General features: G+C 51.6%; 2 protein-coding genes across 2 annotated transcripts; one reads left to right on the top strand and one right to left on the bottom strand.

Moving 5' to 3' along the window:
• Nucleotides 1-4,434: 4,434 nt before the first annotated feature.
• Dhit (Double hit) lies at nt 4,435-10,381 on the bottom strand. The gene is made up of 7 exons (XM_068773650.1): nt 9,995-10,381; nt 9,678-9,766; nt 9,111-9,119; nt 8,382-8,471; nt 5,609-5,670; nt 5,369-5,535; nt 4,435-5,256 (listed from the first exon to the last, which is right to left on the bottom strand). The coding sequence occupies exons 1-7, from the start codon at nt 10,028-10,030 to the stop codon at nt 5,053-5,055; spliced, it is 657 nt and encodes a 218-aa protein (XP_068629751.1). The 5' UTR covers nt 10,031-10,381; the 3' UTR covers nt 4,435-5,052.
• Nucleotides 10,382-10,913: 532 nt separating this feature from the next.
• On the top strand, nt 10,914-20,078 carry chn (charlatan). Its single transcript, XM_068773682.1, has 8 exons — nt 10,914-11,027; nt 16,804-17,095; nt 17,188-17,553; nt 17,629-18,195; nt 18,264-18,502; nt 19,116-19,362; nt 19,480-19,611; nt 19,744-20,078. Exons 2-7 carry the CDS (start codon nt 16,844-16,846, stop codon nt 19,552-19,554), a joined length of 1,746 nt encoding a protein of 581 aa, XP_068629783.1. The 5' UTR covers nt 10,914-11,027; nt 16,804-16,843; the 3' UTR covers nt 19,555-19,611; nt 19,744-20,078.
• Nucleotides 20,079-20,362: the final 284 nt, after the last annotated feature.

Genomic DNA, 20,362 nt, shown 5'->3' with positions numbered 1-20,362 from the left:
CGAGTTTTAGGTGATGGATTTTAGATATTGTGAACCAAAAAGATTTGTGTCGTTGAGTTTTACCAGTCAGCGGGGTCGGTTCGCACGGGTTTATAATGGTTTTTTATAATATTTTTTCATCAGCTCGGATGAACACAAATCGTAGTTTATAAGAAAAATATTATGCATGATAAACGGGATTTTTCACACTCTTTTGAATGTGACTTTATTATTTTCTTTTGTCTCAATCGACTCTGGCAAGTGTAGAGGCTTTTGGGATATGAGCAGGTGCACGCGTGCTGCTGAGCATCCCGCATACAGAGCAACCTAGTTAATAAAAATAAGGAATAGGAATTAAAGGGTAATAGGGTGTAATTAAAAGATGTTTGTAACACTTTATCAATTTATTTAACGCACGAACAAATATTTGTTAACGCTTGAGGGCGAGTAAAAAGAACGTGCATTCGCCGTGGGATCCTGGGGCGCACTGAGCTCCGCGACCGAGCGACAGCGGGCAATAGAACAAAGCTGCGCCTTTGTTGTTTGAAACAAAAGGTCTGCGCCCGCGTCACCGGTGCGTGCGCGTGCCCACTGCACTACGTCGGCACACTAGGCTCGCCCGTCGGCTCCGCTCGCCCACAAAATCTTACACCAATTATTCATCCAGACATCACATTAGCGCATCTACGACTCCCACAGAATAAAGAAAAAACATGGAAAACAAAAAGTAAATAAACATGAAATATAAATTTTAGGATAGTGGCGAAGAATGAGAGATGACGAAAGAAATGAATACGCTGAATGAGAAAGAGGGATAGAATTTGTGAAATACTTCCGACTACTTCCTAGAGAGAGCGAAAGATCATGCGAAAAATTAAAGAAAAAATAGATGGAACAAAGCTGAAAAACTCGGGGCGTACGAGAGGCCAGAGATGGGAGCGAGAACAAAACTCTACCTAACGATCGCAAGTCTCACTCCTGCTCGGCAAGGCTGCCACTGCTCATTGATCTTGTGCGTCGTTTGCTCTGTGACATAAGGAATATAGTTTCGAATTGGTCTGGACCTTTTAGGTAACTATCTTGTACATCTGTGTTAAACTGACTGGTCGCTTGAAGGTTAATATTTTATATTACCACGCTATAAGTGGACTATATTTGCGGGGCGATTGTACAAATTACGCGGTATAAAATATTATGTAGCTTCAGTTTGTTACAACAGGAAAGAGAATAATAAGATAGGAAGACAAGGGCCAAGAAACTCACCATATCAGCATTAATTCCTGATTCTCAGAGTCCTGAGAGCGGCGCGGAACTGGATTCTCGTTCTAGCACTAATTGTCTGTTTTACAGTAAAAACACACGCGGCGTGGATGCGGTTGGTATCATGGTTTTGAAAACAATAATGGCAGGTAGAAGAAAGTTTTGTCACGGTTTTTAACCTATGCGTCAATGTTGTCACTTCACAGCACAGCTTGTTCCCTCGGCGTATTGATGCGTGAGTGGGAAAAGGATGGGAACATAGGAAATGACAAACTGACAGCTACATAGTTATTTAATAAATTTCAAGTGTGAAATATGAATGCGAAAAAGTAAATGTATTGATAATTAGAATAATTGTTCATATGATACATATCACGGCGTTTACACTGACTTTATATATCAGGCGCAGGTCTGTTGCCGTCTTGAATGGATGTTTCATTTGCTCTGTGTACGAATCCATTTCTTTTCTTTTACTTTAATGTTGCCTATTGACCTCTAAAACAATATTTGCCGGACTCAATTTCTATTTCCGCATTGCGTTAATTGTAGCACAGAAAATTCACTAGATGGTGCTTACTACGAAATTGGATAGAACTGCATACATTTGCTAGCGACACAACTAGATGGCGTTATCCTCAACATGCGTTATGCGGAAGAGACAACGCTGTATAATATTTCTCGCTTTAGGATTGGCTGCAAATTTGTGTTATTTTTTGATTAAGTATTGCATTCATAGTTTTAAGATTTTGTATCGTCACCATCTCCAAGGGCTACCAGCCCTAGGAATAAATCCCAAAAAGTGGTATCGATATTGAACAAAATCGGGCACATCGTTGACGGATGTCTCATGGTGTTCTCCGTGATGAAAACATAAGAGTATATTTAATCTTTTATATTTCCCTACCAGTCGCGTGGAAGCGCACCGACTGACGACTCGACTGGAGTTTTAGTTCCAGTAAGTAAAATAACAAGTACCATAAGAAACGAGTTAGTTAATAGCAAGCAATCCGGAACAAGGGAGTCATAACGAAAGGAATACAAAGAAGAAACTGCGTAAATAAGTTCCTTGAGGAATAAAGTGAGTCCCATGGGCTGCGTTGTTTCATTTGACAGCTGTTAGGACCACCCGTACTCAAATTGCCCCAAATCGCCACGACCGTCGGCCCCGCGCTGCTCGAGTCAACTGTCCGCGACCTTGACTTTGTAGTCGCTCCGCCCAGCGGAGGCGCCCGCGCTGCGACTGCCGGCTCATGATCGCCACTTGAGAATGTTTCGAGCCAAGCGGCTGTCGGTTTTTCTTTACGTACAACATAGTTACGATTTCGTCCCGTATGGTAAACCTTATAGTGCTCACCGCTTGTATACGGAGCCGTTTCATAGTAGCAGTGCCTACCACTCGGACCCGAGCAGGCGTCCCGTTCATTATGTATTAGTAAAAAAAAATCGTCATTTGTGGCGAGTGAGCATTGTTTTTTTAACTGTTCTAATAATATGGTTAACTTTTGAAAACCACTATTGGATTCATTCTTACAGTGTAAAAAAGATTTGTATCCACCTTTAAAGTCATTAGCTTGTAAGCGCCAGATCCAGATGTGAGAGTGAGCCAGATCGCAGGCCTTCTATTATCGATGTACTGCGCTACAGTTGCCAACGCGACACGTCCATTTCTCTTAATGTAAATTTATACCTTCGGGTGAATGGCGCGTGCACTACACGTGTATATATGCGTGTGTACGATCGTATATTTAATCTACTGTCAAACACGGTACAAAAGTTAAGTTAAGTCAAGATCAACAGGGTCTCCTTTCCTTTATATGGTGATATTAAACATAGAAAAGACAGAAAGACTGCTTTACACTTAATTTAATCATCCCTTTGCATTTATAAATAATTAAATTAGACGACAAATTAAAGAATCCGAGATCATCAACAGAGCTATTTCTACTTTACACGACTACTGCTGCATAGCGGAAGTAGCTATATATAAGTCCCTTTCTTATTTAGGACGGACTTCCGCAAAGTAACGCCTGAATCTATTAGATATTTGACTTACTCTAGTCTCTTTGTAAACTATTTCCTAACTTAAACCTTAAACTAAAATTAACTAAACTAACTTTTTTTGTGCTTTTAAATTTTGTTTCAGTGTTTTTTTTAATAATTTAATGATGTCTTCCTTGTTTGTCCACAACGCCCTCCCAGCGCACGCGCGAGCAGTGCTGGCGCAGGAGTCCTCCGTGTGCGGGCGCAGCTTTACTCTCGGTAGAGTCCGCGCCGAGCTTTACATGGTCATGCACCGATGTAACGTAAAAATTTCCGGACTTCAATAACTAGATTCTGTTATTAATTTTGAAAGCAGGTAAAATATTATAAACCCATGAGTTAATATTTTATTGCATATTGTATTCAATAAGTAGAGATCGGTCGGGAAATAACTTCTTTCGTGTTTTACATACAAATTAAAAATATTTTTAAACAGTTTATTTATATTTCATTATTATGCACTTGTGCTAATTTATATGTAGTGACAATCTCTACGCTGTAGAAATTTGGCTACATTTTCCATTTATTTTCTGACATTCGCTGGGCGAGTAACGTCGGGCGTTAGTTGGCCGCGTCGCGATGAAGCCCGCGTGCGTCGCGTCACCGCGGCGCGCGCCGCCGGCGGGGCTTCGTCGGTGCGATCACCAAACTCGGAATGAAAGCATTTCGTCCAATCGGTGCGACTGTTCCTAGCACTGCGCTAACTTTACAAACATCACGGAGTTCGTGCGCCCGGGTAAGCATTTTTACCGTTATCGGAAAAAAAAAACTTTTTTAGGAGAGTCCTGATTTATTTATTTATTTACAATGTCGATAATCGCGACTTAGTACTTTTAAAGCATTCTCTATTAAATGAGATACTGAAAAACATTTTTGTTTGTCCTGTAACGACACGCCGCGGACGATGTCCGTCCGCAGAGGACAACGCTTAACCAACAGTATCCACTATGAGCGTACACTAATAACCTAATATGAGAAGTAAAACTCAGTTCAGCTGTGCCTTCCAAAGGTTCGCTATTATGCACCGTCGCCCGGGACCACGGGTCCGCAGACGCGCGGCGACGTGCGCGCATCGGGCGTCGCCGAGCTGCCGGCGCGCTCGTGCGGAGCGGCGGCGGCCGCGCGGCGTGCGGCGTGCGGCGTGCAGTCGGGTGGGGGTGGGGGTGGGGGTGTAGGCGCGGGACGGCGGCCGGCGCTCGAGCGCGACCGAAACAAACCACCAGATTACTGATTTACGAGTATTGTATATAAAATTTTATTACTTCAACACAATTATACGTAGACCGAAATCGAGAAACGGTGACATTTCTGAGTAAACTACAACGGGACACCTTTCGCAGGAGTGAGACCTTGAGCGCGTGAAACGCAATCACACAGTGGTATCGTTTCGTTGAATTCCTGGCAAACTTAATTGGTCCACCTTTATTGCTTCTAACTAGAGGCGCCGAGCGGCGCTGTGCGTACTCGGGGATCTGCCGGGCGGAGCGGGACAGGAGACGGCGAGAGGAGCGCAGGACGGGCACGGGAGTGGGGGCGGAGGGTGGTGCTTGAGTGAGCGGAGAGCGGTGTGCGGGCGGCGGCGGAGCAGCCTCTATTCTGCTTATTCATAATGTCTATTTACATTAGTAACCGTTCAATAATTAATAAATAGTAAAAGTATGTACAGGAGCCACAGGGAGCGCGCGGGCCGGGCCGGCGCCACGGCTAGTCGGCCAAGCCGGCGTCACGGCTAGTCGGCCGAGCCGGCGTGACGGCGCGTCGGCCGGGCCGGCGTCACGGCGCGTCGGCCGCGACGGGCGCAGGCTCGCCCGCAGACAGCCGCGCCAGCGCCTTGTACAGCGGCGAGTTGACGAAGCGCGGGTAGGAGTCGCGGTGCATGAGCGTATAGATCTGCAGCTGCGCTTCGTCGAAAGTGTGCGGCGTGGGTTCCACCATGTTGCGGTTGACGGTCTCACGCACGCGCGAGTCCAGCGACACCTGCACGCGGGGCCGAGATTCAGCGGCTTGTGACGTAATTATTAAAGTAGTCGGGCGGAGGGGGCGGAGGGAGCGGAGGAGGCGGAGGGAGCGAGGGGCGCGGTCGGCTCACCTCCTTGGGCGACAGGATCGAGATGTAGTCCTCGTAAATGAAGCGCGCCTTCTCCTCGACAGCGTCGGGGTCGGTCTCGCGCTTGAGCTCCTCGCACGCGAGCCAGAACATGATGTTCTCCTCGGAGTACTCGCCGCGCAGGAAATCGCGGAACACCTTACGCCCGGCTGCAAACATTCAGTCGCTCGTGCTCGACACGTTCTCATATAAAAAGTATTCAGTAGATGTTAAAAGAATTACCTGCACTTCTCATGAGGCGGTCAAAGGACTGGCCCCAGCCGTGGATCTCCTCCAGCGTGGGACTGCAGCGCGTGCGGATCAATGGAAAAGATAACGGTTAACGAAGGACTCCTGCAAGCAAAGCTCCGGGTGCTACTGCCGGCAGTTGACGTGAATGCAAAGCCGGTTGTTAAACGACATGTCTAAGGACAACAGCAGCAGAGAGCTTTTTCGGCGGCTTTGGCGCTTGACGATGAAGCGATTGATAGTTTGTGTTTTAAAGAGCATACTTTGTTAAACGAAACGCAAGTTATTAATATTATTTCATAAATACTTTCTATTTAATTATATTTTTTGCTTCTTTTATTATATAACGCCATACGAGCCTGTTATATGCAAACTGTAACATACAATTTACTATGTACTTTTTTTACTTACACGTTTTTTTTTGTATCTATTGTAACGTTGCAAGTTAACGTCCCATAAATCTTAGTTAAAATTTTAACCTAAAAAATATAAACACGAGAAACATCTCATAAATCGCAATACAACAAAAAAAAATTGTCGAACCCTTGGCGAGGAACGGTACCTCTCAAGTGGCGTGGGATCGTGGAAGCGTGCACCCCAAAGGGGTTATTGTTGAACAGATATTACAAAAACATTAATATTAAGTAGCGTTTAGCTATAAGCCAGAGCTCAACATTTTGTCTGTGTTCATAGGTCCATTATGTATTACTTATTGTTTTTCAATTTGTTTATTTGTTCATCTCTTCCTTTTTTCACGACGCTTTACATTTTGTAACTCCGTTCTGACAGTAAACAATCACACCAACTGCTTTCGGTTTCTTCCCTTCCTTCATCGCAAGCCATCTCCGGGTTTACTGTCAGCGGAGCAAATTGTACATATATTTATATATGTATATTATAACTGTGACATTTATTCACAGGTGCAAGTTATATACTAAAATAACCTACGAGCATTGAGGTTGAAATTATATCACCGAATTTATTGCACCGGAACGAACACATTCTGTGAACTACCAGCGCTCTCTGCTCTCGACTTGCTGCCGCCTGACCAGTGCTGGCAGATCGTGCGGCTGGCTACCACCACCATCAGGGGAGTACCGAGCTGCGATGCAAAATCAGAGCAGGCCTTCTGCCCACTACCCATGTGATTTAAATACATTTTCCTTCTGTTGCCGAGTTGCTGTTTTCTTTTCACCTACCACTCCTCACCACTCAAGCTTCATACGGCACACTGTCTACTCCTACTCTCTATGTAATCAAATAAATAATTTCTACTCATTTCAGAATAATATTTATGGGATTTCATATATTACTTGTTGTACTGCTGTAAGTAAATATAACAAGTGAGGTAAGTAAAAATATACTTGGTATTTTTTTTATTGATAATACCGGTTTTAATACCGGTCTCCCGGTATTTCAAATTTCGAATATCAAATACCGGTATTTAGATTTTAGTTCGGTATTGTAAGCCTTACGGGCTACGTACGACAAGCAATAGTTCGCGACCAAATGTGGATTTGTTGACTAAATGCGACATTATCGTAACTACGGACGCTGGGCGGCCGCGCGGGTGCCAGTAGCAGCAAAGTGCAATTTGACAGTAATCGAAAGGCCAGACAGGCGCACTCCAGCCGAGGACGTGCGTGATGCAACTCACACTCGCGTATCATCAACAACAGATCAACAGAGGCAACTCGTACGCAACTCATACACATTTGCGCAATCACTGTGCGGGGAAATGTAGTGCAATAACACAAAACCTATCGAAACGTCTCAGCCGTCCGTGGCGTGTGGTCGATGATCATTTTTGTATGACAAATAAAATAATTTTGCGATAAATTTGTTTCTCTGAAATTTTATCGCGTCGTCAGTTGTTTTTGTTGCGCGCCGGTGCTAACTGTGCAGCAAATAATTGTAATGAAAGTAAGACGCGCGTGACCGAGGAGTCGAGCATTCCAAATTCTAAATTTGTGGCCGGAGGTCAAATATAAACTAAACGCAGCCAACACGGGGGCAAGCGCCGGTCACTACTATGGAGACTTTTTGGCTTAACTTTTCAAAAGGTGCGCCCTATGAGCACTTCGTGTTGTAATACAGACACAATACTCGCACGATCATCTTGTGACACCACACAAGAGTAGGACATAAATGCAATAAAAACGTGGCGTTGTCAACATTTTCAATACACGTGTTAATAGAACAGGCGGCAGAGAGCTCAGGACACCGGCGTGCGTTGCTACACCCAGCAGCGAGTGTAGTTTCCCAGGTTCGCATTCTTTTCAAATGGACGTTATTGTCCGAAGGCATAAGGCAAGGGTTCCTAAACTTTAAAATGGCTGCATTTATACCGCTAATTATTAAATAAGAAAATAAAATAAACAACTGTTCGGATGCAGCTGCGCGCGACGTTACAATGCACAACGCAATATTGTGTTCACAGGGAAAGCGCTGTTCTTGAAAAATGTGTGTCGTAGCGCGGTGCACGCGTCAGTGTTGCCGCTGGTAAAGATTTTAACACTAAGGGGCGCAGGCGAATGAATGCTTTGGGCGCAGGCGTGTGCGCGTGTGTAGGTGTGAGGGTGCGTGTGTGCTCGTGTGTAGGTGTGGGGGCGCGTGTGTGCTAGTGTGTAGGTGTGGGGGCGCGTGTGTGCTAGTGTGTAGGTGTGGGGGCGCGTGTGTGCGCGTGTGTGCGCGTGTGTAGGTGTGGGGGCGCGTGTGTAGGTATGGGGGCGCGTGTGTGCGCGTGTGCGCGCGGCGTGCTACTCACGGCGCGTCCCCGTCGACGAGCAGCGGGTCGTGGGGCCCGGGTCGGCGCAGCTTGGCGGCGGGCCCGCGCTCGGCGCCGCGCTCCGCGACGCTGCAACACACGGCACACCACGACACGCGTTACACCCCCTCTTCTCGAATGATTTGTAAATTTTGTCAATCGGCCGGCGCACTCGATGATGATGAAATCGAGAAAATCAAACAGGCCGTTCACACAAAGTGTCCGGAAAATGCGGAACCGAAGCAACGCGGATCTCGGTAATTGATAGTTATTGAATTCGCGTGAAAACTTAAAAAGCAAATCGTAAACACGTCTTTTCCAATCTGCAACAAAGTACCGGGAGCGGCTGCTCCTGCGCTCGGCGCCTCCAGAGAGAAGACACGCTGCACCGCCCCCGCGATCCTTCAACCGGCGTCGTTTCCACTGCGTGAACACTCACCGCGGTCACATAACCGAATACGAGCGCAGCGCGGCGACTCTGCGCCTGGCGCGCGTTCCGAATACTTGACAAGCAGCGGCACGATAGGCGCGGTGGGCGCGTTGGGCGCGGTGGGCGCGGTGGGCGCGGTAGGCGCGGTGGGCGCGGTGGGCGCGGTGGGCGCGTTGGGCGCGGTGGGCGCGGTGGGCGCGGTAGGCGCGGTGGGCGCGGTGGGCGCGTTGGGCGCGGTGGGCGCGTTGGGCGCGGTGGGCGCGGTAGGCGCAGAGGGAAGGACGCGGAACGACACTTACCACTTAGCCCTGCAACAGAAAACGCACAGTTAAACAACTAATTAAACAACTATTCCAGATTTTTTAATTTAACTTTATCTAGTCGATATATACAAAACGGCCAGCTCGCAGCCCAACAGCACTTCGTCATGTCGACACCCCGACGGCTCGGCTCGGCCGGGTCTGTGCCGGGTCTGTGCCGGGCCTGTGCCGGGTCTGAGCCGGGCCTGTGCCGGGCCTGTGCCGGGTCTGTGCCGGATCTGTGCCGGGCCTGGTGGCGGTCGAGAGGCAGGCGTATAGCAGACGTCACGCGGCAGCGAGCAGGGACAGCCGCGTCGAGCATCAGAGATCTAACCGCATTCCTTCAGAAAATTTTGGGCTGAGCGCCGTTTTGCTTATTCGATAACAAGCAACTAATAGCGGACGGGTTTGTTTGTTTTAATTAATTTCGTACTATACACGGGTATGTAACATTATTTGGGCTTCGTCTAACAGGAATGTACGAGTCTTTGATATTAAGTAAGTTATACGAAAAGAAGAAGCTGGGACGCGGAGAGCGAGGAGGAGGGGCCCGAGGTGATCACGCACCAGGAGCAGGAGCAGCAGCAGCACCAGCAGAGGCAGCAGGGCTTGCCGGGCGGCCGGCAGCCGCGCGCCAGCGCTGCCAGGCTGCACATCTGCAACCACCACAAGAACTGCATTGCCTCGCGTATCATTCGCTACGGGATCATTGACATCCACAAACACACGTTCGCACACACGCACACACACACGCACGCACACGCACGCACACGCTCCGGCACCGCGCGGCCCGGCGCGGCCCGGCGCGGCCCGGCGCGCACATTGAACACGCACGGGGAGGCCCTGCACTGCTGACTATACAACTACACATGTATCCGGGTTACCTCTTCCATTAACAGACCGCGTGCCACTTTTAACATTTCTCCTACATTGCGGGCATCAGCAAAGCGCCGGACGCGTCGCGGGAGCGTGCCGCCGGACGCCGCCGGGTGCGCGGGACAGTTCAGAGGCGCGCGCCCGCTGCGGCTCGGGGCGTCGGCGGGCCCATCCCGCGCCGCGCCGGCCCAGCCCGCGCGGCGTGCGGCGTGCACTCGCCGGCCAGCGCACTGCCGCGGGGAGCGGCCTTATCTACTAGCATTTAACATTTCACGGAAGACGGGCGCGGACTCAGGGTTTAGTAGGCGAAACGAACTGGGCTCGAACGAGACGCGAGCGGGCACGAGCGGCACGGGCGGCACGGGCGGCCGTCGCACTGGCGGCGAGGCGCGCAGGCGCGCAGGCGCGCAGATGGCGCTGCGGCGCGGCGACGCAATCGCGGCCGCGCGAAAATAACCGCGGATTGGAGGGTAGTGGGTGAGGGTCGGCGCGCGTATTAATAGCTGCCGGCCGGCTCACCTGCGGGACGCGCGGGCGGTGCGCGGGGCGCGCGGTCGGCGCGGCGGCTGCGCGGCCGGGCGGCAGAGCGCGCGGGCGCGGCGCCGCCCATCGCGCGCGCTATCGATCCCCGCGAGGCGGCGGGCGCGCGGGCGGCGAGTCGGCGCCGGGCCGCGTGCGTTTTTGTTCATTAACAAATCTATGAAAAACTGATAACATTGTTGTACGGTACTTGTAACAAGTTATTGCTTAACGGTTTCGTCGAGCAGAGCGCCAGCCAATTATTTCACATTTAATTTTGTTACAATGGCGATCACTAAGCACTGTACGTACATATTCTGAAAGTTGTAAAATCATTTGCGGCTTGAACCAAAGCGATATAAGTATTTTCATGTATTTTACAATCTCAATTCATGTGAGTGCGGGGGCGGTGCGTGCGGGGGCGGGCGGGCGAGCGGGCGGTCGTGTGCTCCCTCGCGCGACACTTGCGCGCTGCAGCCGGAACCGAAAATTGAAAGTATCTGCACTCGTCCGCGCCACAACGTAAGCTATTGTGTAAGGAACAATGTCGTTTGGAGTCGTGCAGCACGTACATGTGCCCCTGCTTTGCAACAACAAGGCTGTGCCACGCCGTGCTGTCGCAGCGGCACGGGGCGCGCTCCCGCCGTCGCCGCGGACCACTTAATGAAAGCTTAGGGTGGGCACCCCATCCGGTCGCGATGCCGCGTGTGGCGGGAGGGCAGCAGTCCGCTGTTGCAGTCGCGTGTTGAAACCAGCTATCGTCACGCACTCTTTTAGCGGGAGAACTCTCTACTGCCAACGTTATGGACTATTTCAGGGACTAGAATTATCGCGGCGTTTAGAATATGCCTTAGTCTTTGAAACTGGCCATAAATAATAATCCAGCGGGTTGGGGTCCAATAGATAACGGTCGGTCTTCAGCTCTGATGCAATCCGGTGCTGAGTCTAGTCGGTGGCACTAATTCTGGTTGTAGAACAAGGTAAAAACTAATTCAACAACACCGTGTTTCATAAACAAAAAAGCCTATCGCCTCAACCAATCTCCCCAGAGTCGTATCCTGATACACTCGTACCGATGTTTTGACAAGTTTTTCACAAAATATGGCTCGCTCACACTTGGACAATTAGCACCACCGAAGTAGGACAATATCCAGTCGCACCCGGCTGACTGATGGAAAGCTTGTGTAGCAGTATGACCATAAGATCGGCCAAGAAGGCCACGTCGTTTGCTGTCATAAACTGACAATTTTTTAAACATTTTCTTGTTAGGGTTTGAGCACCAACTTGCCTGATAGAAGGCGACGATGTGGTCAAAGATGAGACAAGCAGACTCCGTCGGTGCCTATTCACTCTGACCCGCTAGACCTGGGTAATAATTCTCGGTAAATAAGGAAGTCTGCAGATCGTTCCATACTCGGGCTGCGCGGGTCAGAAACGTTTACTCGAAAAGCTTGGTACGTCTCCAAAGAAACTCTCCAGTGCGAGCGTTGCATCAGACGGAGTACTGTTCAGGCGCACGGATAGTTCTGGAATGGCAGTCGGCTCCGCGTTTGCGTCGTGTAACGCTGCCGCAGCCGTCCGCTGCCGTTTGCCGCCGCGCTCCGCTTTCATATCAAAACATTTTTAACGCCGACCCGCGAAATAAAAAAAACTCTACAGGTATTCATATTAGTGTGGCAAAATTCTAATTGTAATGTAATGTTATGTATTTTTAGGTTCAATTTCAACGGTATTTATGGCTAGTCTGTACTATGACACTAAATTATATGATTTTATTAATTTTCCATGATGTGGTGTTTAATAGGAGCGGGTAGCAGGAATTGATCACTGGCCAATCATGATTTTCGATTTGCTCGAGACTTTAAACTTTGTAAGTACTGCCGTCCTAAACTTTAAAAGGTAATCAGTGAGGCACAACGACTGTGTGCTTCAATAAAAAAATAGGTCACCTTTTCACCCAGCCATTGAAGACAATAAACTGCACGGCAGAAGCGAACACCACGATGTCCTGTTTACAGATAATTAAAAATTAATTTCAATATGAACCTACAAGTTCTGCAGAGTACAGAGAGAGTACAGAGCGAGTACAACACTATTTGCAGATTTGAATGCGGTCGTCGCCGCCACGAGCGATGGTTTGTCGACCGCGGCTCCGCACGACGCGCGGCTTTTGATTTACGAGGGTGTGAGAGAGAAGGAGAGCCCAGTGAGAAAGTCGCTGCAATCACACAAGACGAACAGTACAAACTCATTTTGAACGTCGAAATATCTGAAAATGACTTCATCGGACGTGGGCATTGGCCCTCCTCCATTACCTCTATCCTTCGAATTACAAAGTATGCCAGAATTCGGTGGTTAAAGTGTGCATTATAAAATTCTGGAGAGCCTGAAGTCATCCTGAAGAAGAGCAGTGAACGTAATAGACATCGATATGGTGCTTGCAGCGATTCAAGCGTGGCCGCACAGACTCAAGCACGGCATCAAAACTAAAGATTGACAATTTGAATAGATTTTGACTCAGATTAATCTTTCGTTTATATTAACCTAAGGTAAAAAATATTTTAAAAAACGCTTCAGTTTTAATTTCATAAGCAATTAGACTTGACAGCATTTAAGGAGCGATCAGGTACTTTGTTTTGTTTGAGTTCCTTAGTTGCAAGTTGAGATCGACGATAAGTTGTACCGTTTCTGGCTATGGGCGGTAAGATGAAAACAAGCAGCGAAGTCGGCAACAGAACAAAAAATATATTTATATTAAAAGGATAGTGGGCAGAGGGCCTGGTCTGATTTTACACCGCAGCTCGGTGCTCTCCCGGTGGTGGTGGCAAGCAGCCGCACGATCTTCCGGCACTGGGCGCGCCGATAGAAGACGGACGTGCTCGTGCGGGGCGAGGTACGAATTGATCCAACCTCAATGACCGAACGTTATTTTAATTACAAACCTCGCATCTGTGAATAGATGTCTCAATTATAATAAAATTTGCTCCGCTGACAGTAAACCCCGAGATGGCTCGCGACGAAGGAAGGGAAGAAATCAAAAGCAGTTGATGTGATCGTTTACTGTCAGAATAAAATTTAAAGCATCGTAAAAGAAAAAAAAAGAAGTAAACAAATTAAAAACAATGAGGGATACATAATAATGGAATTATGAACACAGACAAAATGTTGAACACTTACTTATAGCTGAACGCTACTTAATATTGATGTTTTTATAATATTTGTTCAACGCTTACCTCACCAACGGGTGATGTGCGAGGCGATATAAAAATTGTGGCTGTGTATGGTAAATTCAAATTGGCCCCGGCGCGTGAGACGACACCTAGCTTGTGAACGCGACCGAGGCCAGGGTCCTCCTCCCGGGCGATCGATGTAAACAGCTGTGGCCGGCGCGCGGGCGCATCGGGATGTTTGTTATAAAAACAAAGGTCCGCTGAACCGACAGCACGCTTCCACGATCCCTCGTCATTCATATATATTATATACTGTACTACAAATTATGTGTGTTATGTGGCATTTCATGCGTTTATATTTTTAGTTAAAATTTTAATTTAGACACATGGAACGCTAACATGCAGCGTTACTAAATAAATAGCTTTGCGTGGACATCAGCAGGTCCCCCTTTACAAAGAGCGACATCCGCCCGAGGTGACAACTTCAAATTATTAACGAATAACAAACACATAGAATAATATTCCAAATTTTTGAACATTCTTCACTAATGTACCATTTCCGCCTACCAGACCCTACAGCTTCAGACCGACACATCTCTGTGTCCATCTGACACCTGACGCGCTGCAGTTTTTTGGAGCCACCCCTAGACGCGCAACTGATAAAGAGCCCCCGCGCTTGTGATTTGTCGAACAGACTCGGCTCCGCTGCGCCGAACGGCAGACATCAGCACGCCCGGAATTGTTCATTTTAGTTGTCTCGTCCGCATCGTGCGCTGCGCGACAAGTCAATGGACAGAAGACAATGTCGTTTGTGTTTATCGGAATCCAGTTAAAAGTGCCGAGTGTCCCGTCGCGGCTGCCGAGTGCGACAACTTTACTGTACGTCAACAAGGCGCCACTCCGAGCGCGCGCTTGCCTGGAAACTCTGACGAGCGCACTGAAAGTTCCGGTACGGAGGACGTGCGAGGTGGCCACGAGCGCACGGACGCTTGCGTGGCAGAGAACATCCCGAGCTCGTTTTGTAAGACAGGAAATTAAGTTAATGATGAATGAAATGGCGATTAAAGGTATTCAAAGTATACGCGGGGAAATTGCCGTCGACGACTTTCCAATAACTTTTATCATATCAATGTTTTAAGAATCTTAAACAGGACTTAGGTAATAAGGAGAAATCGGTCAAAACTATGGAGTTGGAAAAACGCTCGAATGTTGTCTGATTGAGATAAAAGTAAACATAAAAACACGTTGCCTTAAAAGTTTAGCTGCAGTTGGGAAACATACTCTTGAAAGTAACGTTCAAATGAAAGGTCTCCCTGAACGAAAAGCAGAAAACTTAATCTCGAAATTAGCACCTTCCTTTGAGCGTCCTGAATGTGACGCGGGCGCGCCCGTAACATTACTGCGCATCGGGGAGGTCTCCGTGCTGCGCCGGCCGCGCTCGACAGGAAGAGTGCCTGCAATGAACTAAGCACTTCAATCAAGATTCCGGGAAACCCAGCGCTCCAGTTTTCTCCGTAGAGAGTCTGATACTCCTTAACGAGTCTCTCCGTGCCGCTGCTCGGAGGAAAACTGAGAAGCTTGCATATCAATGTTCAGAATTCGTAAAGGCAACATTTTTGTGAGGAAATATGAACACAGACCATATCAATCAAATGCCCAAACTGTCCATCTGAAATATTCTAATTTCGGGATTCTTAAGTCCTGTTTTTATTGTTATTTCAGGGTATTGTCAGGGCCGTGAGAACAAAAACGACAAAATTGATCATAACATTTTAGTGGAATTAAATTGTCGTAACGCATATTTGGCTAAAATTAAGCAAACACCGTGGAGTCTTGTGCGACGGCAGACTGACCGACAGACCGAGCCGCAGAGATCGCTATACTGGTTTTGCGAAAAAGTCGGAGGCAGGTGGAGCACGGTAGCGGCTTCTCGTGATATTGAATCAATTCGCGTGAAGGACTGGGAGACCGACTTTGAAGATTCTTGTGTCCCAGACACAGTCAACGCCGATTTGCACGAGAACAACGACGAGTTTGAGGAAAATGGCGGCTCGAGTCGCGCCCGCGCTGCGAGCAAAGACGACTAGTCTTTGCGGACACCGGTGTACCTTCTCCAGTACACTTCCGTACGTCGTGTCCAACTAATCATGTAGATAATTTAAAAAAGGAGAATATAGAGGAGCCACCGCCTCCCGTGTGTGGCATGGAGCCTTGTGTGGCGTGCCGCGGTCGCGACCACACCCCGCCCGTCCCGACCAGAGGGCGACGAGCGGTCGCCGAGTCATCCTGGACTACGCGACATAGCGACCTTAGAGGGAGAAAGCGTCCACAAAACTCCATTTAGAGTCTCCCAAAGCAGTCCCAGAATTCGTGTTAGGGTGACATTACGCAGAGAGCCCGGTTAATGAAACTCGATTTGATGAATGGCGGGAGGTGCATCTGATTTTGCGGGAGGTTGCAGGAGGACATGGGAGGTCATGGAGGGTCGCGGGAGGCCGCGGTCGGCGCTCCACCCGCCACGGCGAAACGGAATTTATAAGTCGCAGTGCCCCGCGCGCGAAGCAGCTCTTGTAGTTCGAGTCGCCGGGCGCCGCCTCGCGCTCGTGCTGATGTCTTGCGACGGCGAATAAAGAACTCCGAAACGGTCCCCGCGACGCGACCGCGGATCGATGCGGCGCGGGGGTGGGGCGCGGCGCGCGGGGCGCACGCGACCGGGTGGCGCCGCCCCCTCGCGATCGATCGCCGCCGCCTCGCGCCCAGTAGGCGGCCGCCGGCGGCGCCGAGCAGGTGCGGCTGCAGGCTGCAGCGGGCGGTGCACGGGGTGGGAAGGGGCCGCGCGCCCGCTCGCGGACGTACCTCGCTGGATCGCACCCGCGCCCCGGCAGCAGCGAGCGGGGCGCCGCGTGCTCGTGCGTCCCCCGCCGATTGATCGCGTCCCGCCCGGATATGCTTCTAGCGGAATACTCAACAACCTCCTCTCCCCATTATTTTACCAAAGACCTTAAATTACATTCCGCTCGAAATAAAATCCAGCGAGGTATCGTCGGCACTTAGCACGAAATAAGAACCTTTGAACGATCGCCAGTTCAGCCCTCTCACCGCACTCATTATTACTCGCACCATTCCAGAGCCTCGTGAGGTAGAGCGCGGAGCAGCGGCGAACGCGGCATGGAGGCGGGCGGCGGCCCGGCCGGCGTCGCGTCGCTGACGATGGACTGCGAGGACATGTTCAAAGAGATAACTAAAAAGCTATATGGCGAGGAAGCCGCCGTGGGCGTGGGCGTGGGCAATATGGTTGGCGTGGAATTTCCGGGCGAGCGCGAGCTGCCCGATGACGAGTTGCGACCCGAGGAACACATCACGGCTTGGGGCCTCGCTGCGCTCATGCAGAACGGTTTCCCGCCGCCCGGCATCCTTCAGGTGGGTGTTGCGAGGTGACACGGGTAGCGCGGGGGACGCGGGGAAGCGCACCTGGCCCTCCGCGCACTCACGACACTCGCGTCCGCCTGCAGGCCAACTTTACGCCGCGCACGGACCCGTCGGCGGAGGACCGGTGGACGGCGGCGGAGGAGCCGCTGGCGTGGGCGCACTCGCGCGTGGCCGCCTACAACCCGGCGCAGCGGCTGTTCAAGTGCGCGGACTGCGAGTGCGTAGGGTTCCTGGCGCGAGTGGCTGAGCACTGGCTGGGTACGCACTCGCAGGCGCGCGCCTTCCAGTGCCCGCTGGCCGGCTGCGGGTTCGCGAGCGGCTGGGCGCGCGCCGTGCGCCAGCACCTTGCCCGCGACCACCACTCCGACCCCGCCGCGGCCGATCACCTGCTGCGCGACAACCCCGCTCTGGACGATCTCACGCGCTACCTGCAGCGCCTCAAGAGCAAGGTGCGCCCCGTCGCGAGCTGCAGCATCCGGCGGCCCCGCACTGCACTCACACAAACCGATCTGTTCGCTCGGCAGGTGGAGGCGGCGCGTACGGAGAGGCGCGCGGGTGGGGCCGGCGGCACGGGGAGCGCGGGGAGCGCGGCGGGCACGGCGAGCGGCGCGGGCGGCCCGGGTTCGGTGCCGGACGCGGGCGGCGAAGGCGCAGTGGTGGGCGACGCCGGCAAACGCTACGCCTGCAGCGCATGCCCGTACGCCACCGACAGACGCGACCTGTTCTCCCGCCACGAGAACATCCACCGCGACGAGAAACCTTTCCACTGCTACCTGTGCCAGAAGCAGTTCAACCGTGCGGACCATGTCAAGAAACATTTTCTGCGGATGCACCGCGACCAGCCGTATGACCTCAACCGCATCCGACGCAGCGGCGGCGCCAAGGCGGGCGCGGCGGCGGGTGGTGCGCACTACTGCGGCAAGGCGGCCGCGGCGGCGGTGGCGGCAGCGGACGAGGCTAGCGCGCTGCTAACGGCACCGGCGCCCGCGCCCGAGTGCCGCGCGCCTCCCGTCAAGCTGGAGCGCGCGCCACTAGCGAAGGCGGAGCCCGCGCCGCACAAGGCCGGCACGTCGTCCCCGGTACGTCGCAAGGTGAGGCGCGCGGTCGCGGGGCGCCGGCCCCGGGCGCGCGGTGCACTAACGACGCGGCGTGTGCGCAGGGCGAGCGGCGCTACGCGTGCTGCTACTGCGCGTGGTCGGGCGTGGACAACTGGTGCCTCAAGCGCCACCTCAACACACACCTCAAGCCGTTCGCGTGCGCGCTCTGCGAGTACAAGGCGGCGCGCGCCGAGCGCCTCGCCACTCACGTGCACAAAGTGCACAACAAGAAGGCCTGCGCCAAGTGCCCATTCCTCGCTGACGACCAGCACCAGCTGGCGCTGCACCTGCGCGACGCACAGTCAGTATCTCACGCCGTACCTTACCGTAATTGTGTACCAGCATCCGTTGCCAATTGATGGAACACCATCAAAACATAATGACGTTTTGTTTTTTACAATTGCATGACATTTGAAAGAATCGCAGCGTTACATCGACCGCCATAGATTCTCCAGAAAAATATACCCCTGTCATCGGACGGCTTTGACTACGCGTGTGCGTAACCGCCGCGAGAGGAGGAGGAGCACCCGCGGCGACCGCGTCAGCACGCTGCGCTGCGCGCGTGTCGTTTTTGCCCTCGTTCGTCTATTCCAAAGTAGACTCCGGCCGTGAAGTGACAACTCAATCCGATAATCACAAGTTCAAAGGGCCGCCCCCCCCCCCCCCCCCCGCAACGCACCTCCCGCTGCCCGCGCTCTTTGCGTCGCGAGTCGGAAACTTTCAACATTTTAATACTTTTCGTATAACATTAGCTATTTCATAGCCAACAACAACCACAACGTGCTTCATGATTTTAATGCAATAATGTGAAAATATTGTTATAGTATAATTCGAAGTCACCTCTAGAATGATATATAATAACAAGTACACTAGCATGAGAATGTTTAGCCGGAGGGGTCGTATTGCCGTTGCAGCCACATCGAGAGCCGAAACATCAAGGTGCCGACGAGCGCAGGGCGCGGCGGCGCGTTCGCGGGCGCGGCGGCTGGCGGCACGGCCGGGCCGGGGGCGCCGCCCGCCGCACCGCCTGCGGCCGCGCCTCCCGGTACCGCGCGCCGACGGGAGCAGCGCGCGGCCGGCGCGGCGCGTCTCTTTGGCTACTTGGAGGCGTCGGACGGCTCGGGCGACGAGTACGAGCCGCCGCCGCTGCCGCCCGAGTACGCACCGCAAGCGCCGCACGCTGCGCCCGCCGCCACGCACGCACCGCACGCCGCGCTCGCGCACGCGCCGCACGCCACACACGCCGCGCACGCGCCGCACGCCGCGCACGCGCCGCAGCACTACGCGCGCGACAAGGAGAACGCGGCGCCGCTGCACCACGCCATGCACCACGACCACTGCCTGCGCTACTAGCGCCGCGCTCCCCGGACTACTCTCATTCAGCGGCACCATCACCGGGCGTCAATAATTGTAAACGAATTTAAAATGTTTGATTTTTTTACACTAGACATCATTGTGGAAAGAAATGGCTCCTAATTTATTACACATTGTTGCCGATAACCCCTGCTATAGTTGTCTGAGCAACACCCGTCACGTTTACAGATTCACTAGAGTACGCAGAATCAAAGGTCGCAGAGGAACCAGTCCAAGACATCGGCCGCAGGGCACGCGGGAGCGCCTACACCGCGATCAAGAGTGCGCGTGCGCCGCGCGCGTGCCGGCAGCCCCACCGCCGAGCGCACTCGGTGGCGGCTGCGACGCAGTTATTACATGTTTAGCTGGCAAAACGGCCGCAAGTGCATAAAGGCTTGTGAAGTTTCGGCCGCCGTTGTTTTAGTTGTTTATCCAAGGTGACCGGCACCTTGTACTATGAATTCTAAGAACAGTAACTATATATAATAACAAGAAATAATAGTTATTGATGTTATTCAAATAAACGTGAGCAATCAAACTGTGTAATTATTTCAAGAACACTAGTTAACTCATTGTCAGCGGGGGGTAGGGGAGGGGGGGGGGGTGCAAATGAAACAATGCAGGGCTGCGAGCAGAGCTGCCTTAACCACGTCGCACCACGTGGCCACGTCGCGTACAGAGGCTTAGCGCAACGCGCGCACGCGCACGTGCATGCATACACGCCGCAATTGATAATAAAACAATTACTTTCGTTCGTTTATTTATCATAAAAGCTTATACGATACAGACAGCGGCACAGCGGTACAGC

This window comes from Battus philenor, unplaced genomic scaffold, assembly GCF_028537555.1.
Source record: "Battus philenor isolate CCGP_79_NKW_IND1 unplaced genomic scaffold, ilBatPhil1.0.hap1 SCAF_11, whole genome shotgun sequence".
Lineage (NCBI taxonomy): Eukaryota > Metazoa > Arthropoda > Insecta > Lepidoptera > Papilionidae > Battus > Battus philenor.
Note: the sequence above shows the minus strand (reverse complement) of the source record. Positions and strands in the feature narration are given on the sequence as shown.